The sequence below is a fragment of the Hypomesus transpacificus genome, chromosome 19, assembly GCF_021917145.1.
Source record: "Hypomesus transpacificus isolate Combined female chromosome 19, fHypTra1, whole genome shotgun sequence".
In the NCBI taxonomy this organism is placed as follows: domain Eukaryota; kingdom Metazoa; phylum Chordata; class Actinopteri; order Osmeriformes; family Osmeridae; genus Hypomesus; species Hypomesus transpacificus.
In genome coordinates this window covers 5471774-5491079 of record NC_061078.1, presented here as the reverse complement: position 1 = coordinate 5491079, position 19306 = coordinate 5471774, and the positions used below count along the sequence as shown (strand labels likewise).

The 19306-nt window shown below is 46.8% G+C and overlaps 3 protein-coding genes across 8 annotated transcripts; 2 read left to right on the top strand and 1 right to left on the bottom strand.

Moving 5' to 3' along the window:
* Positions 1-2604: 2604 nt before the first annotated feature.
* cmc2 (C-x(9)-C motif containing 2) lies at positions 2605-4893 on the bottom strand. Of its 6 annotated transcripts, none has more exons than XR_006957683.1 (6): positions 4765-4893; positions 4535-4629; positions 4158-4225; positions 3849-3919; positions 3258-3329; positions 2605-3007 (listed from the first exon to the last, which is right to left on the bottom strand). XR_006957683.1 is itself a non-coding variant. In XM_047041926.1 (5 exons), the coding sequence occupies exons 3-5, from the start codon at positions 3927-3929 to the stop codon at positions 2924-2926; spliced, it is 237 nt and encodes a 78-aa protein (XP_046897882.1). In that variant the 5' UTR covers positions 3930-3959; positions 4535-4629; positions 4765-4889; the 3' UTR covers positions 2605-2923. The 6 variants fall into 6 exon arrangements, 2 of the variants coding, with proteins under 2 accessions (XP_046897882.1, XP_046897883.1); XR_006957682.1 differs by having other exon boundaries at positions 3258-3381; positions 4765-4889; XR_006957684.1 differs by lacking the exon at positions 4158-4225 and having other exon boundaries at positions 2605-3076; positions 3258-3381; positions 3849-3959; positions 4765-4891.
* Positions 4894-5025: 132 nt separating this feature from the next.
* cenpn (centromere protein N) lies at positions 5026-10746 on the top strand. Its single transcript, XM_047042084.1, has 10 exons — positions 5026-5519; positions 5943-5988; positions 6220-6279; positions 6375-6448; positions 6647-6820; positions 7388-7489; positions 7872-7929; positions 8136-8245; positions 8538-8661; positions 10396-10746. The coding sequence occupies exons 1-10, from the start codon at positions 5349-5351 to the stop codon at positions 10497-10499; spliced, it is 1023 nt and encodes a 340-aa protein (XP_046898040.1). The 5' UTR covers positions 5026-5348; the 3' UTR covers positions 10500-10746.
* A 227-nt stretch (positions 10747-10973) lies between these two features.
* Positions 10974-18882, top strand: atmin (ATM interactor). Its single transcript, XM_047042773.1, has 4 exons — positions 10974-11266; positions 13905-14030; positions 14503-14702; positions 15233-18882. Exons 1-4 carry the CDS (start codon positions 11036-11038, stop codon positions 16941-16943), a joined length of 2268 nt encoding a protein of 755 aa, XP_046898729.1. The 5' UTR covers positions 10974-11035; the 3' UTR covers positions 16944-18882.
* The last annotated feature ends 424 nt before the right edge of the window (positions 18883-19306 follow it).

Sequence of the window (19306 nt, the reverse complement as noted above, 5' to 3'; positions counted from 1 at the left end):
TTATGTACGTACGGACATCTATTTTGGTTTACCTAAAAAGTGAAAATGTAGTTCTGTGAATGTTTTTTTTTGTTGTATAATTCAGGAAATCAATAGATTGTTTTGCAGTTGTACACATATAAAACCGCGTAGGCTGTTAAATTGTGTAGGCTAATTGAATGCATGTATGATATTGTAGATAAATGTGTTGCCTGTCAAAATACTTTATATTTCAGGTTATGTTTTGTATTGCCATTGGTAGAAATGTTGCACAATTTATTTTTGTATTTATTTGAAATTTTGCGCTGACGCTCCAGGCTCGTGCCGTGACCTCCCGCCTGTCTGGACGCATCCTCTCCCACACTAAACTGTCCTCAGTTCTCTCAAACACCCAAACTAAAACCCCAAATGACACAACATATGCTAAAGACTTTTAAATGTTCAAACCAAGAACATGGCCACTGTACGTAGCATGCAGCGTCCAGCAACTCCAGTAACCGGAAAGATCTCTGTCCTCGTGTCACCGTGTACAGTTAATGATAATTTATTTAATGATCTGTGAAAACGATTTTCATGTGTTTTATTTAACGTAACTTTGTAGGCCCTATAAGAACGAAGGACTTGAATCAATCCAAAGATTTTTTTTCCCCAGATTTCAAATTAGTGTAGGCCAATCAATATTATTTTTACTTAAAGCTATTGTTGGAACTATTGTCATACCCCATACCATTTATATAATTTCACGTAATTTATTTTATTTAATACTTGTGAAATTAGTTGAAAATGCATCCTTGAATATATGTCTCTTAATGCCAATATTCAGTTGTTTTTGTTTTCTGTCCATATGACGTATGCATCTCATTACATGTACACTGTATAGCATGTCAAGATTTCCAGCTTGTTCTTAGTCTCTCAAATCACACCTTGGGGTGCCTTAGAAGTTGTACATCGTGTGTCGGTGAGATGCTGTATCCTTACATTGTGATTGTGAGGGGGTGAGTTGCTTTGAATAAATAATGTCAGTAATTTCCTCAATTGCTGTGCATTTGAACTGAAGTTGCTAAGTTGTACAACACAAAAAAGACCCTTTGAAGCAGGATAAAAAAATCAAGGTTGGTCTCAAATATTCATAGAATGTGTTTTCACAAACAAGATCTCAAAGAGTGAGATGAATGTTCAGTTACAACTCTGAATATGCCTTAGGGTGAATGCTTAAACATTGGATAGCCTACTTTCAGCGTATGCTTGTGCAGCAAATTGTCTAACAACCTGGCAAACCCAACCAGGGATTTCAATTGCTATTTATTCTCTAGGCGTGAAGGTGCACCACAATGAAAACTACCAGTCATTCTAGTTTTCAGTACTGACAGCCGAGTCATTCACCTGAGTCATTCACCTGAGTCATTCTACCATTGAGGATGTTTGAACTCCCCTAACATCCTCTTTCATTTCCTTTTTCCTTCTCGAAAGTCGCTATCATTTGTCCTCAACATTTACATTTGGTCATTTAGCAGACACTCTTATCCAGAGCGAATTACAGTAAGTACAGGGACATTCCCCCCGAGGCAAGTAGGGTGAAATGCCTTGCCCAATGACACAACGTCATTTTTGTACGGCGGGGAATCGATCCGGCAACCTTCTGATTACAAGCCCGACTCCCTCACCGCTCAGCCACCTGCCTCCCCTCAACAGGTGGTGTTGCAGCCATTACACATGGTCAATTAGTTGTTTTTGTTTAGTAATAATATTTTTTAGAGAGCTTCTTAGGTGAGCTCACCTGAACAAGTGTAATTGGTTGGAGAGCAGGATGAGCAGTTTGTTACCGTTGCCAAGCACACTCTTGTTTTGTATTTCGTTATTAGTATAACAAACAGTATTAAAAGCAATTAGTCGTCTGTGTCGCACACACATCTTAATCATTTAAAACCCAGTTTGAACAATCTGTGTTTGAGAAGCAACAGTCTCAACAGATGCCATCCTCTCACGTTCCAGAGGCACTCGACAGTTACCTTGTCTCACCCCCAACTACTTCCTGTTTGGTGATTGGCCAGGGGGGGATCACGTTCACAAGCTATCATCACAGCTCCTTCCTGATGGAGGAGGCAGGTAATTGATAGTGAGGGGGAGGTAATTGTTATTGTGGAAGGGTCCAGAAGAATGAGCGAGGGATCAGAAAAGACCCCGCCTCGGAGCCCAGATGTTTCCTCTCCCACACAGGTGGAGGGGAAGCGGTGTATGTGTGTGTGTGCGTGTGTGTGCGTGCTCCCCCATGGATAGAGGGAAAGTGTTTTTGTGAGCGTGCTTGTGTGTCTGTGTGAGTGTGTGTGTATGTGTGTGGGGAACAGACTGTTCCGATGACTGATGTGGTTGACCGACTTACAATCGACCACAGCCCAGAATAGCCCTCAGGTGTGCAGTACTCTCTGAAAGGGCTTCAGCCACTCTGATAACAGGCACAATATCTCAGCCAGACGGGCTGAAGGTCGAGGACGAGATACCGGCCGGAGGGTCAAAAACTGAAGCTTTTCTTTTTACTGATGGAGACAGTGTGTGATGAGTGATGGATTTATTGACTGAAATTGTCAACCTTCAAACCTTTAGAAAAAAACTAAGGTAGACCAGTAAAACCTTCCTTTGTTACCCGTCACACTTTATTCAAAAGGAATCCAGTGTTCGTGAATCAACGCACAATTTAAAACAGTTCCCTGTCAGCTATGTTCTAATTTCTGCTTTGTTTCAAATGTACCGCACTTCGGTTGACACTTGTTTTTAAAATGCGCACATATAAATAAAGATGACCGACGGATTGAGTCTTATGTGTCTCCAGGGATCCAGACAAGCACCAGGATGCTATGGGTTTCTCCAGACAGCCCCAGGGACTCCTCCAGGCGTGTACCCAGGCCTGGGCCACCATCCTGGGCATGACTGTGGCTCCGCCTGCCCCTCAGAACGGCTCCTTTGGCCCTTCCTTCAACCTCTTCTGCATGTCCTTGGCATGCTGCTGGCTGCGCTCCCTTCTGGCCAGACGCTGTGGAGTCGACGAGGAGACAAACTAAGTAAGAGTGCAGTGCTGCAGCTACACTGCCACACATACTTCCTGAAACACAGGAAATACTTCAGTGGTTGACTGACTGCAGATCAAGATGTTGCAGGTTCAAATTCCCCCACCACGATCACCACCACCAAATGTACGTCACTTTGGAATTGCCAGTAAATTATGTTAAATAATGTTAGATTAACACATGATTATGTTATTATTATTTAGAAACAGCTCTTACCTCTGTCTTGAGACAGTCACGCATGGCACGGTCCATGTCGTTACACGTGCCAAAGAACTTCAAGACGTTGTGCTACAGAAACAAGACACTGACACGCTGAGCACAGGGACGATGGACACCAACACTGTAGTTCAAATAATGACAATGATAATAATATTATTGAATGAAATTGTCAAGTATATACTTAATTATGTGGAGATTGGGGAGCCTAGTCATTTTTTGCCGGGGTTGCCAGCTTGCTTGCCTGTGTGTTAGCCGTGTGTTAGCTGTGCATTACTTGTGCGTTACCTGTGCGATACCTGTGTGTTATCTGTGCGATAGCTGTGTGCTATCTGTGTGATAGCTTGTGTGTGCTGTGCGATAGCTTGTGTGTGCTGTGCGATAGCTTGTGTGTGCTGTGCGATAGCTGTGTGCTATCTGTGTGATAGCTTGTGTGTGCTGTGCGATAGCTGTGTGCTATCTGTGTGATAGCTTGTGTGTGCTGTGCGATAGCTGTGTGCTATCTGTGTGATAGCTTGTGTGTGCTGTGCGATAGCCGGGTGCGAGGTGTGCATCAGCTGTGTTTGCTGTGTAGGGAGAGAGAAAGCTCACCTCCTTGTGGCACTGTTTCAACAGCGTTATCAGCTCATTACACTCATCTGTGTGCAGGTGAGGCGACAAGTCTGGGTGCATTCTGAGCTAAGGGCTTAAACTCCAAGAATACTGGGAAGACAAATAAACAACACTAAAGCTATTTGTAAACATTAGTATGTAGCTATGGAAAGTTACAAAACGTTACTTATATACATTTATATATTTATACCGGTATATGCCTATATACAGTAAATATGTGAGCAATGAAGCCAGAGAAACCATGGTTTTACGACGTTCCAGGCGTAATACGACTATTCTTAAGGATACTACATCCTCAAAACCCCTCTCCATCCTGTGCCATGGCGATGAGGATGTTCTGTCTGCTAAACACTTACCTGGAACGACAATGGAGACTATTAGTTATGGACGCGTAAATGCTGTAAATATTACTCAGCAAAGGCGTGCGTAGCAGAACGGCAACAATGTCAGGGCTGACGGGCACTAGGGCTTTAGAACAACAGGGATTTTTCTAATATCCATGTTACTAGTTCCTAATCATCAAACTCACCTGCAAGTTAACTATCAAGTGAGAAGGTAGACTTGCTAACTACACTGCGTCAGTGATTCAAGGTAACACCGAAAGTAGCTAGTCCTGGTCTCACTTGTGGGTCTGTAGACAATCACGAATAGTTTCAATCACTCACCAGTTCGAGGACTGTATCATTTGAGATATTTCCGGGGAATATTGGAGAATTGCTGAGTGAACGGTCATCCACTGTTTCACCAAACACAGACGTTCCTGTTGTGACACACGCAACACTGAAGGACAAATAGCCTATGCCCCGTGTGTTTACCACTGAATGAGTTAAACGAAACGTTCAAAACTTATTTGAAATACATTGATTGCAACAATAACGACATATCTTTAATTTACCAAAGTTATTTCTTGACAGCAATATGCAATGTAAAAATATAGCACAAACACCAAAACGTGGTAGCTATCCTACCACTTTCATAACATCAACGGAACCAACCAGCAATTGAGAACAGTCATGTGATTGACAACTCACAGTAACAAATGAACATCAGCAGTAGTTCGGTTATTATCCAATGAAATTGATTCTTTATCACAAAAGGCGGGTCCTACAACAGCTTAGTGATGAGGCTATATTGCATGAAAAGACATGTCTTATAACAGTCCCTCAATACAGTTCAAAGCACGAGGTTGTGTAGCAAGTTTGCTGATATGAATATTCAATGTAAAACTTTTAAATCATATTTCAAGGCTCCATTTGTAGTATAATTTAACGGAAGTTTGAACTCCACTCCAGCAGACGGCGACTAAATTCAAATTTAGGACGAAAGGAAATGACGTCACAAACTTTTCATTGGTCGGTTAAGTCTGGGGCGGCTTGTTTGGATTTTGATTTTGCCATACGAGCTGATAACTATTTCTGATCGTTTGTCCTGTAACTAAGGAGCGTTTGTGTTGAAGTGTCCTATATTAGAAGAGAAATCATGGACGAGTCGACGATTCGGATATTACAAAAGCTGATACGACAGATTCCGGCGCAGTCTTTACAGACAATGCTGACTAAATGGGCTCATTTTACGAGGCAGCAAATCATGTCACTGAACTTCAAGCTAACAAAAGCTGTACTGACGGAGGACATACTCGTGCTTTGCGAGGTAGCTAGCAGACGTCTGCACAATGTTTCTAAACAGATACTTGCACTGTAGTACGGTTATATAATTAGCTAGCTATACCTGCTAGGCTAACTTAGGCTAGCTACCTTGTCACACAGGTTGGTAGCACCAGAGTCATAGAGTACTAGATGGTACAAAATGAGCTTAAATGGTACAGCTATTTGTACCGCCATTTGATTGTGGACAAATTTTAAAAAGAGATTTAACATAAAATAAATTCTACTTATTACCTCCGAACAATGCTGTTACAAGCTGTTTATCAACGACGCTGCTGTTTTGTTTGGAACTTTTCAGTCTCATTGAAAGCAATGGAGTTGACTCAACTCTTTCTCTCCGTTTCTGGGTAGCACTAACTGTCTGTACACAGTACAGAAATAATGTTCTTCCCGCCTCACTCCTTTTTAGGAAAATGGCCTGACAGTTAAACACATCACAGAACTCGAAATGCTGTGTAAGTGAAATAATTGTTTATTTGCTAACCAAGTTTCTTGACTAGATTATCTGACGTGTTCACGTGTACCGGTGGGTCAATAGGTGTGTTCGACTTCATGCAGCACCGGCTTCAGCCGGCTGCCTTGAAGCTGAGAATGCCATTGGCTGCTTCAAGTCAGCCGGGCTGCGGGCGACGCCGGCGCTGCATGAAGTCGAATGCACCTTAGAACGCCTCCTCTTTCTTTTGCAGACGTCATTGATAACCCTAACCATGGGATGTGGTATGCGTACCAGTTCCTGGATGCCGTAGGTATGGTCACCTGTGTTTTTCCCTTTAAAAAGCTAACCGTTTGGAAAATGTTCTTTTGAAAGCAGTTTCTCACCGCAATCCTTATCTCTGCCCAGACGAGACCCAGCCCACGGAGCTGACCCAGTTCAAGAAAAAGTTCAAAATCCACCTCAAGCAGCTCATCAGTCATGTAGGAAATATATATATGCTATTTGAATCTTTCAAATAATTGTCACAATTAATGTGTAGTCCATTCACAAATTGTCACTACCTCATCTGTCCTGGGCCAGTTTCAGACCCGATTATGGATTTGCCGCATTCTGCCCGATACACGACTCATGGCATGTTTCATGTTGGGCCCCCCCCCTTTTCATCATCCCTCTCCCAGGTGTCAATCAAGATCAAGAAGCACACGGATGAGGCTGTCTGGATACGTGTTGCCTGGGGCGACAGCTTCACTCGTCCGAACCACATGAAGCCTACATACGTGGTCCACCATCTTCAGACACCGTATGTGTTTGTGAGCAACTTGACGGCCAAGCACAGACCTCTGCTCAACCAGGTGAGAGGGGGGAACGGATCAAAGTGGAACTAAACACCCAAACGTTTTTATTTCTTTAACCCCTATGATTAGTAATCAGGTACGGCTATATGGTGCAATTCAGATCCACAAAATTCGAACCTAAAAAATTTGATCCGAAAAAATTCTGATTGTAACATTCGGGATATCAAGGATAGGTAAGGCCATCGAGCCTGAATGCAATCAAACTATCTCGCGGAGAAGTGAGATGGTTCGATTGCATTCAGGCGCTAATTTGAATTTGAGCAACCTGAATTTCTGAACCTTACATTTTTGGGTCAGATTTTTTCTACATTGAAATACATTTCCATTTTAATACGGGTCCTTTGTAGTGAGAGAGAACGCAGTGGGGCAACAAGGGGCGGAGCGCATCAAGGGGTAGAGCGCAGCTCTACAATGACATTGATTTTTTTTGCCATGTTAAACAGTGAAAAAACACACATGTAAATGCACATTCCCGTGAACAAAACATCACAGTACAAAACAGGTGTGACTAAAAGCAAAGGTTTGTGGGCTCTAAACGCCCTCCTTGTTCCCTGGGTCCTGCAGGCTCTGGTTCTGGCTTGTGGGTACTGCTCCGTAAAGGACGCTCAACTCAGCGGACGCAAACTGACGTCAATCAGAGACTTACTGATGAGACAGTACCAGCAGGTAGGACTAGCTGACCTCTCTGTCACCTCTCTGTCACCTCTCTGCCACCTCTCTGCCACCTCTCTGTCACCTCTCTGTGACCTCCCTGTCACCTCTCTGTCACCTCTCTGCCACCTCTCTGTCACCTCTCTGTCACCTCTCTGTCACCTCTGTCACCATTCCAGCCTTGTATTGCAAGGCTCTTTTTTTATTCAGCACTTTTCAAACACAAGATAGACACCATCTGCTTCACGTAAAAACACGTTATACAATTAAACATGATTGAAAAACATAATGCATGAACTTACGTTTAAGTTAGAATAAAATAGTTTAAGCGTTTAAAGAGAATTTTAAATTGCATGGATATTTTTTTACAAATTTTCTCTTTCTTGTACATTTACAGGTGTTTTCTACAAAGTACCAACAACACCCACTTACGGAAAATGTTGCACCCCCAAAAAGTATGTCATTGGACACGGCATGGCCAGTACTAGATCGTGTTGATAGATCCAGTTATGTGTTATTAGGTGTGTTCTACTTCATGTGGCGCCGACAGTCGGCTGCAGGCGCTGCATGAAGTCGAACGTACCTAATGATGCTTCACTTTGAGACCATTTAAAAAATATATATATATTTATTTTATTTTTCTTCTTTTATCTGTTTACAGATCCCAACATAGAGAGAGAACAAGCAGAAAATGCCGGAAACAGGATTCAAATGGCCTGTGAGGCCTTTGGCAGCGGTAAAGTCCCTGAACTGCAAACCGCCATCTACAAGGTAACCATGTCATCTGCTGGTGTACATATAGTGCATAACCCCCTAACTACAGCTTGCAGACTGGCTCTCATGGATAGATACAAGGTTGTTATAGATTAACTTGAGTGTTTGTAAAGGCGTTTGTGTAAGATGTTAAAGCGTAGCTCATTGGCTAGGGCATTTCGACCGCAGATCTAGAGGTCCTCGGTTCGAATCCCCCCGTGCGCTACATCCCGTTGGATCAAAGCATCTGCTAAATGAATTAGCCACATGACAGTGCGTTGATGCAGTCCTGTATGTGCTCCCCTCTCAGCTAGAGACCAGGTTCAAAGACCGCTCCAACCAACACATGACGGGAAGGGACGATCCTTTCAGATGCGTGGTCAAGTTCGCTAGCCCCAACCTCCTGGAGTCCCTCAAGCACTGCGTGTCCTCAGGTAACGACACCTCGGGCCGTGTCTGTCTCTACGTGTCCGTCAAGCACTGCGTGTCCTCAGGTAACTGCACCTCGGGCCGTGTCTGTCTCTACGTGTCCCTCAAGCACTGCGTGTCCTCAGGTAACGCCACCTCGGGCCGTGTCTGTCTCTACGTGTCCCTCAAGCACTGCGTGTCCTCAGGTAACGACACCTCGGGCCGTGTCTGTCTCTACGTGTCCCTCAAGCACTGCGTGTCCTCAGGTAACGACACCTCGGGCCGTGTCTGTCTCTACGTGTCCCTCAAGCACTGCGTGTCCTCAGGTAACGACACCTCGGGCCGTGTCTGTCTCTACGTGTCCCTCAAGCACTGCGTGTCCTCAGGTAACGACACCTCGGGCCGTGTCTGTCTCTACGTGTCCCTCAAGCACTGCGTGTCCTCAGGTAACGACACCTCGGGCCGTGTCTGTCTCTACGTGTCCCTCAAGCACTGCGTGTCCTCAGGTAACGCCACCTCGGGTCGTGTCTGTCTCTACGTGTCCCTCAAGCACTGCGTGTCCTCAGGTAACGCCACCTCGGGTCGTGTCTGTCTCTACGTGTCCCTCAAGCACTGCGTGTCCTCAGGTAACGCCACCTCGGGTCGTGTCTGTCTCTACGTGTCCGTCAAGCACTGCGTGTCCTCAGGTAACGACACCTCGGGCCGTGTCTGTCTCTACGTGTCCCTCAAGCACTGCGTGTCCTCAGGTGACGACACCTCGGGTCGTGTCTGTCTCTACGTGTCCGTCAAGCACTGCGTGTCCTCAGGTAACGACACCTCGGGCCGTGTCTGTCTCTACGTGTCCCTCAAGCACTGCGTGTCCTCAGGTAACGACACCTCGGGTCGTGTCTGTCTCTACGTGTCCCTCAAGCACTGCGTGTCCTCAGGTAACGACACCTCGGGTCGTGTCTGTCTCTACGTGTCCCTCAAGCACTGCGTGTCCTCAGGTAACGCCACCTCGGGTCGTGTCTGTCTCTACGTGTCCGTCAAGCACTGCGTGTCCTCAAGTAACGACACCTCGGGCCGTGTCTGTCTCTACGTGTCCCTCAAGCACTGCGTGTCCTCAGGTAACGACACCTCGGGTCGTGTCTGTCTCTACGTGTCCATCAAGCACTGCGTGTCCTCAGGTAACGACACCTCGGGCCGTGTCTGTCTCTACGTGTCCCTCAAGCACTGCGTGTCCTCAGGTAACGACACCTCGGGTCGTGTCTGTCTCTACGTGTCCCTCAAGCACTGCGTGTCCTCAGGTAACGCCACCTCGGGTCGTGTCTGTCTCTACGTGTCCCTCAAGCACTGCGTGTCCTCGGGTAACGACACCTCGGGCCGTGTCTGTCTCTACGTGTCCCTCAAGCACTGCGTGTCTTGTGCACGACTATCAGTCGTGTCCTGTCCCTCCTTCCGTGTCCTGTCCCTCCTTCCGTGTGAGGGGAAGGAGGGACTGGCTCCGACAGACCGGCTGGATGAACACACAGACAACGTCAGAAATCCTGTTTCATTTATTCACTTCCTTCAATGGCCACAAGAGGACAGGAGATGAACTGGAAGTAATATTCATGGAGTCTGGGGCTGCAGGCGGGCGGGCATGATTCTAGTTTTGTGTTTAATGCAGGAGGCTGGATGTGTGTGTGGGTCACATTATTTTCCGTGGTGACTTAACGCATGTCGGCAACCGACGGGAAGTACTTAACCAGGTGTTGAGAGGTCTGCTTTGTCTTCAACAGGAATGGCCTCCACACCTGTCACACCCCTGCTGTCCTCCATCACCCAGAAAGGAAGGAACTACTTTGTCATCACAGATAAGGGCTTGGGCTCTTCACCGAGATAGCATCAACAGAACTGAATGTGAAAATGCATTTTCCACCATTTATTCTATTGCTTATGTATTTCAGGAATGTGTATATACTTTTTTAAAGTATGTTTTATTAAAGCATGTGTCATTTCACACGGCTTCTGTTAGATATGTTTAGCCTTAGGTCATTACCATCATACATATACAGTATACATTGATTTTCCTTTAATGTAATAGGAAAATATTTTACACGTCTGTTTTTACTCCTGTATGTAAATAAACTTACCACAATAACTTATCTGAATACAAGTTAATCTTATGAGTTTAATTATCATTGATTGCTCCACGAGTAACCCTATATTTGAGTGACTTGCACTATAATGAGTCTGTCGAGATGTTTCAGTGTGAACCAAGATAAATCTCAAATTGATTAATTCAGCGCAGATTTAGAAGCAAGGAGACTCGATTAAAGGCAAGGTCCACCGCCCATGCCCCGCCCACCTAAGCGGATCCTACTGTACCGTACACACTGCCGTCTCAGGAACCGCGGCGAGTCGGTCGTCAACAGAAACATGGCTGCCTCTGCAACGGGGGAAGCTAACAACAACGGTAACGTTTCCTCCCTGAGACCAAAATGCAGCGAAGAAGCTCTTTCACAGCAAAGAGAAATTATCCAACCGTCTGTCGTGGAGCTAACCAAAGAAGTGCGGACTAATATCCTCTGTACTGTGGAGGGATGTGGGAAGATTCTCCCAAACACGCCAGCGCTGAACATGCATCTAGTGAAGTCTCACGGAGTAAAGGTTAGTGTAGCTGCAACGTTTGACAGACAAGTCTTGATAAGAGCCTAGTTTGCGGGTTATAGTTGATCTTAACTTGCCGGTGAATTGAATGGTTTTTAGCCTGCGTATTGTATCTGTTCTAATGAATGAGAAAATCGCAAGTCATCAGCTAGCAGTGTCCCACACACCATTCAGCCAGACACTTTGTATCAATCTAGTTAGATAGCTTCAACGTATCTTTCAAAAGTATCGTTGGTAACCTGTATCTCATTAGCCTATAATGTCTACGGCTATCATGACACCAACAGTAGTCCAACGATTCTCGCTCCTTCCTCTGAGTTAGCTAGCCCTGCTAGCTACTTGGCTTGTACAGTACTAGTGTTTTAATCAAATAAGCGTGAAATGCACACAGCCCGTGTAGTGATAAGATCAGGCAAATACAATACATTACACATTGACAGTTTGCATTCAGATACGGACATAATTAATTTCAGTTGCCTGTTCTCATGGGGCCATTTGCTTGAATGATGAGTGAGTTAGCCGGTTATTAATTCCGTGAGAGGTCACGATAGACAGCTTGGTATCTGGATGTCGTCACCAGGTAAATCATGACAGTGGTCAGACACTTCACCAGAATTCATTTCCCAGTGTCCCTCTGGTTTCAGAAACATAATGGGAGTAGATTCCTGTTTTACACCCCAGTCCCCAAAATGAATGGGGCTCTGTCTTGGGACAGTCATTTGTCCCAACTCTGAGTACACTCATTGTTATAAAGGTTAATATTTGCATTTCAATCAGGACTAGGAACCAGATGTATGTCATGCAGCTAATGAACACCTTTAAATAGATGCATTTCTGTTAACATAGGCCTATTCATTTTACGATGAACAATATAATTAAACAGGCACGTAAACAGACACACCATTAACTGAAAGGAGATCTGATAGTTTTGTGCATGAGACACTGGCCTGTGAAGAACAGTATCAAACATTGGGTCAAATAGCATCAAGTAGTTGTGAGATCTTTTTGAAATCCCTGTCTGTGTTCAATGTGAATGGGCTGATGGTGAGGGTGAGGTCATGCTAACCTAACCAGCCCCAATAGAAACAACAAACTGCTCTTCCTCTGGTTCATACTGGCTGGCCATGTCTCTGAATTATTCACGCAGCCAGAATGAGATATGATTTAGAATATCACACTGACGGTTATTTATGCAGCTCTGAAACTGTTTCTCCAGTCAGCTAAACTGCCATCCAGGCGGACACTGATATATATCATGCGTCCTCGCACTGTGTGTGCCTCTGCAGGTGAGATCACAGCTTCAGCCCCTTAAGCAGTTCAGAGCAGCCACACTCGCTGATAAGGAGCCTGACGCTCAGTCCAGGAGCAGATTGCGAGTCATAATCTGTTCTGTGTGTTGCCCTGCCTGCCCTGCCCTGCCCAGCAGGTCTCATATACGCTGTCTGTTTTTAATCAGGCAGAAACCAAACTTGTCTGTCTGCCTGCACCAGTGTGACCTGGGTGTGAGAGGTCGTGCTCCACCCATGGCTCCTGGGTGCCCCCTGGGTGTGTCAGCGGGGGTAGAAAGGATCGTGGCGTGGCGTGGAGCAGCTCAGAGAGGACGAGCCAGGCCTTGTGGCTCCTGGGCCTGGATCAGACACAGGCTGGATCTCAACCCTGCTCCTGTCAACAGCTTCTCCCTTAATCACACACCAGCCTGGATTGAACCCAGCGGCTGATGTGGCGATGCGCAGCCGAGGGTAATCGCCTGGTTGAGCAGCGTGTTTGTGTGTTCTGCCGTGTTGCCGGGCGTGCGTACGGCGATGACACCCCTTAGCGAGCGTTTTTGTCAGCCCCCTCCTCCCACGATGCACCGGGGTGGGGTGACCTTGTCCTGGATGCTGGGCATGTTTGTGCGCTAGGCACGCCTGATGTTCAAGTCCCTCCAGGCTCTCTGAGGCCTCCCTAGCTCTGAGTCGGCCCTGTACTCTTACATAATACGAATAAGCAGGCAGCTTGTCGTTGATTGAATACGGTGTCCATCGCAGTGGAACTGCAGAAGGGGTATGTTGAACACTGGGAAAGCGAGCACAGTGTGTTGTTTGGCTAATTACATTGCATATGTCTTTGCCTTTTAGAGCGAGCTGTCCCACACAAACATGGTGGTTACGTAACATGTTCCCAATATAACACCTTTTCTTTTGTAGTCTGTCTGTGTGTGGGTGTGTGTGTGTTTGTGTGTGTGTGCGCGTTTACTGGAGATAATTGGCTCAGGTTGTTAGTCTTTGGTTTTGTCTCTATCTGCTGGTTGATCAGTATTTCAGTGTGAAACCCTGCTGAACAGCCATGAATGTTTAAGTGAAAAGTGTTGCCTCATGGATTTGGCGAAGGCAACTCTATACAATGAACTGAATTATTTTATGTTTTTCTCTCCCTTCTTCTTATCTTCTCTTCCCTCTTCTCTAATCTCCTCACCTCTCCCCTCTTCTCGTCCTCTCTAATCTCCTCACCTCTTCTCCTTTTCTCCCCTCTTCTCTAATTTCCTCACCTCTCCCCTCTTCTCGTCCTCTCCTCTCTAATCTCACCTCTTCTCCTTCTCTCCTCTCCCCTCCTCTCTAATTTCCTCACCTCTCCCCTCTTCTCGTCCTCTCCTCTCCAGGATGGTCTCATCAACCCGACAGTGAGGAAGGATATGAAGGGGAGTCAGAAGCTGTACTGCTGCCCCATCGAAGGCTGTCCTCGCGGACGCAATCGCCCCTTCTCCCAGTTCTCCCTGGTCAAACAGGTACTCTACACACAAAACCAAATCAAAAACCAAATGTATTTGTATAGCCTTTTTTACAAGCAACGTCAGAGGACTTTGGATTGGCCTTCTAAGACCGCCTCAAATCTTAGGGCTTGTGAGGTTTGGCTAAAACACAATTTCACAGTTCAAATTTCTTGTATAGTACATTTCACAATGTACAGCCTTGGTGTTGGAAAGACCCGAGTCACACTTCAGAGGACTGGCTAAGGAGGGGTAAAATGAGAACTGGCACTCATTTCACCCCCTGGGGTCTCTCCATCAGGCAGTGCCAGACCTTTCTCCTTTTAGACCTCTCCACGGTCTCTTCTCCAGAATAAACAATATCCGACTTGCATCTGGCTCCGTGTCTATTTCAGTTTCCCCTCACGCTTCCACTGCTTCCCTCGCCCTCTCTCAACGTCCCGTTTCCATCACCACGTTGCCAAGTCGTCTGTTCTGTTCCGTCTCTCAGCACTTTATGAAGATGCACGCTGAGAAGAAGCACAAGTGTTCCAAGTGCAGCAACGGCTACAGCACAGAGTGGGACCTTAGGCGCCACACGGAAGACTGCGGCAAGACCTACTGCTGCACCTGCGGCTGCCCGTACGCCAGCAGGGCGGCGCTGTTGTCTCACATCTACAGGACTGGCCACGAGGTTCCCACAGAGCACAGGTACATTGGATTAGCTCAGGTTTTTATACAAAATGATATAGAAGAAGTAAAAATATATATATTTATGTACATTATTTCGTTGATTAGGGTCTGTATTCTACCCCCAAAAAATGAAGTCAAAAACCTTTTCTATGAAAGTTTGAAAAATATGTTGTAGAAAATAAAAATAATTTAAAAAAAAAAGTTTTGAAACGTTGATAAATATTTTACAAAATACTAACAAACGTTGTATCTTTTTTTCCACACACAACACGACATGGTGTCAGTTTTTTCAAACTTACGAACGTTTTCATAAAGGATTTCCGGCAAATGTGCTGGTCTCTATAGTGTATTTTTCTATTTTGTATTTTGTGAGGTCCAAGAGGTAGTAGTAATCAATACTTTTTACTCATTACTTAAACTTGTGGGAAAAAGTGTATTTTTAAACATGAGTATCTGTACTTCTACTTGAAGGAGTGAAGTGTGTACTTTTCCCATCTCTGGTCCTGGTGTTGAATATAGATCCTAACACCCCACCCTCCCTGTGCCAGGTACCCGCCTGTGAAAAAGCGTAAGATGGAGAAGCTGATTGGTGGAGCCGCAAAGGTGAAAGCCAGCGATTGGCCGTGCCAGCAGATGAGCTCCGACTGCCATCTCTCCTTCGCCTCCGACGTCCTGGATCCCATGAAACACAACTCCAACACCCCCAGAACCTTCCAGAAGGTTCTCCTGCCCAAGCCCAAGGTGGCAGTGGTGAACGTGCCAGTCATCCAGCTGGCTCACCTCCCCGTCCTCCTGCCCTCCGACAGCGGGGCGCTGCGCTCCGTCGTCCTGGCTGTGGACAGCCACGGCTCCCTCAGCACGCTCCATCTGCTGCCCCAGTCCATGGCAGCCGTGGTGCCCCACCTGGACCCCAGGACGCTGGGCTTCCGGGGTAGCATGCAGGCCTCCCGCTCCAGCCTGGGTCCTATCAGCACGGGGGTGCAGGTCAGTCTGGAGCCAGTGGGTCTGGCGGACGATCCAGCCAGCTGTCTAGGGGGGCAGCGAGGGAGAAGCACCTCCACCAATATCCAGACGGACATGTCCTTCCTGGCCAGGGAGGCTGTGGGGCTGGGGGTCGGGGGGCTGGGGGCTGGAGGGGAGTCCTCAGTGTCCTCCTGCTCCCAGACAGACATCAGCGTCAGCGCTCAGGTTCTTCTGCCGGTCAGCGTGGAGACCCAGACCTTCTCCTCCAGGACCAAAGCCACCTCCACCATCGCGGCCCAGACGGAGAACCACGTCCTGGGGCAGCTGGCCTCGTCCTCGTCCCCCTCCACCACCAGGCAGACCCAGACCAGGGAGCGGGCTGAGGAGAGGGTGCAGTTAGACCAGGCCATCGCTTGCTCCCACCTGTTCGAAGGCGACTCCCTCAGCGTCTCCACCCAGACGGCGCTGTCCGACGACGCGTTCCCAACCCACCACCACAACCTCTACGGCGAGCAGGAGGAGGAGAAGTCGGCGGGGGGGATGTGTTTTGGCGTGCAGACGGACGATCTCCAGGCGAGCGGCGTTGCCGACAACCAGACCCAGACCATGGCGCTGATCAACGACCTGGCCAACATCCTGTCCGACAGCATGGCCGCCCACCAAGGTCTGACGGACGGCTCCTCTGGATCCTCCGCCCCCCACGCCGCCATCGACTTTGACTTTGAGGAGTTCCTGAACGCCGTGCACATCCAGACTCAGACGGAGGAGAGCGAGCTGTCCGCGCCCCTGGAGTCCCTGGACACCCACACGCAGACCGACTTCCTGCTGCTGGAGGGGCTAGCGGCGGCAGGCGAGGGCGAGGCCCGCAGCGACCTGGAGCTGGAGATGTTCGACACGCAGACGCAGACCGACCTCAACTTCCTGCTGAGCGCCGGCTCCGGACACGTGCCCCTGGGGAACATCTTGCGCCAGTCCAGCTTCTCCATGAGCACCGAGTCATCCGACAACGAGACCCAGACCGACCTGCCGCCCTCGCCACCTCGCCCCCCACACCCAGCCCTGTCCGGAGGAGACCCCACCAGGATGCTGAGCACCACGGAGACCCAGACGGCGAGCGGGCCGTCGGAGAGCCTCGGACACCTGTTCCTAACCAGCAACGAGACCCAGACCGTCATGGACGACTTCCTGTCAGCTGACCTGGCCTGGAACGTCGAGTCTCACTTCAGCTCTGTGGAGACCCAGACCTGCCAGGAGCTGTTTGGGCTTTTCCAGAACCCAGACAAACCCAACAGCTGAACCCCCTCCCCCCTCCTCCCCACCACACCCACACAGGGGCTACCTCACGCCCCCCCTCACCCCCCTCAAACATGACAGGCTGCTGGTGTCTGGTGTCTCCTCTCTTCACCCCTCCCCAGAGTGGCCAGACAGCTTATCTCCATCCCCTGGACAGTCCACTGCCTATAGAGGACTGTCAGACAGACACACATTCTTAAGGAGGGAGACTTCTCAGTCTAAGAGTCTAGGAACATTCCACTGTGGGGGTCGGAACATGCCCAGGGAAAACACACCCCTCACACACACACACAATATTAATAGCACTTTATTAGTTGACAGGCATGATTATCCCCCCCCCCCCACACACACACACACACACATACACACACCTGGCCAGTACACGTTTATTTGCACATATGATGACATACTACTACATGCGTATTTTCTCTTGAAATGTCAGTGTATTTCAACGTTTCAAAGCTCGAGCAGTAGCGCTAGCTGTCTCGTTTGCTGTAATGGGAAGGTAAGGTGAACCCTGATCATCCTACTCAGTGGCTATAGCCACCAAGAATCTTGTTGAGATGGGACTGGTATTTCTAGTCTTGTAATATCTCTTTCATCCCCGTAAGGTCACTGTCCTGAACATCCCCGGGGCAATCAGTTAGGTAGCACTAGCAGACAACGCTGTCATCGTCGATGATTTATTCATTAGCTGGCCGTAAGTGTATAGGCTACGTTAGCGGTTCACTGTGTAGGTAATACGATGCTATCTAAAAACCAGTACACGGCTTAGATCTAGGTCTAGCTATGCTATCGTCACTGTGACTCTGTTGTGACCGTGTGTGTCCAGTAATATCGTCCAGGCCTCTTTGGGTCCGACTGAACTTTGAATATTGTTATTCAGTTGACGGAATAAACCCCTACCATTTCATCCCAATGGGATGGAGGAGTGGGGGGAAGTGTGCAAATATTGTGATGAACTTGCTACTGGAAAACCACCTGTTTTGTCGTTTCTAAGTACTCTTAGGTACCTCAGTTGGACCACCCTGATTCACAACTTTTTCGACATCACTGCGACATGGTAATTGAATGTGAACTCTAGAAAGAGATCCCACGTTATAAAGTAATTCTTTTTTTGTTTATGTAGGTGCCTTACAGCTATCATTTTGGGTTATGTATGTTGTTGGTCAGTACCCTGGTCAGTACCCTTAAACTGCTTTAAGAGGAAGAAAGACGATCACAATAAAAAAAAATAGTACATTGTTTTGGATGTAGCCTAAACAACGGAATAATCAGTATCCTTTTGGTCATGTTTAATTGGCATGTTTGAATCTTTGATTATTTTTGTTTCTACAGGTTTTCTGTTGCATGATCTGTTAGAATGCCTTTGATGATCCGTATTTATAACTTGATAGCGTCATGTCAAGGTTCTTGAGTGCTATGCAGTATTTACACAGTCCGTAGATTATTTTATAGTGCAGGACGGTACTGTTGGAACTTTTTACATAGAAACTGCAGAATGTACATGACCCTGTGCCCATTGTTTCCTTGGCTGTGTTTTGCACTGTTTCCAAAACCATTATATGGGACTGTTTCCTTCTTACAATGTATAGCCTTTAATTCTCTGCCTCCACATTACATGACTGTATATATATGTATTATTATATGGAAAACACTACTTCTAATTTATTGTCAATTGGGTCTAAGTTGCGCTGATAAAAGGAGAAAAAAAGATAGCCTTCTTTAGAAATGTGTAAACTAGCCTACGGTGTTAACTCGTTAAAGTGCTTGATTGTCTTTATTTCCTGGTAGGGAGCGCGATGCAGCCTGTGCCAAGATGGCGTCTTCAGTTGTGTCTGTCTGCTGCCTTTGTTTTGATTGTTGTGTTTCTGTTGCTCAACTGTATAGAAGATCATTGTTTTGTCAAAGCTATGCTGCAGACGCTCTCAATAAATGATTGAAATTAGCTTTTTGCACCATAAGTGGGAAAAAAGATTATGGGTTAGGGTTAGCTGGTCTGTAAATAGAAGGCTTTACAAGTTATCTTCATAGCTTCTAGAGCCAGGCTCAACTTTGCAGTTTAGCATCAATGGAATTCATATATTATTATTATTTTATTGATCATCCGGTGCACACATAAACAACTCAACATGCCATTTCAGGTAAACTCCCACCATAGCCTCCCCTCGATGTCAGTTAATTGTCTAAATACTACAATAAGTCAGTGTCATTAACCCGACAGCTGTAGGATCCTGTTTCCACAACTCCACCTGCCTCATTCACCGTCCGATCCGCACAATCACAGACATGTCATTCAATCCCAGCAACAACCGCGCTTAATCAATTCTGTAGGGGTAGGAAGGGTTATGTAACAGATTATTTGG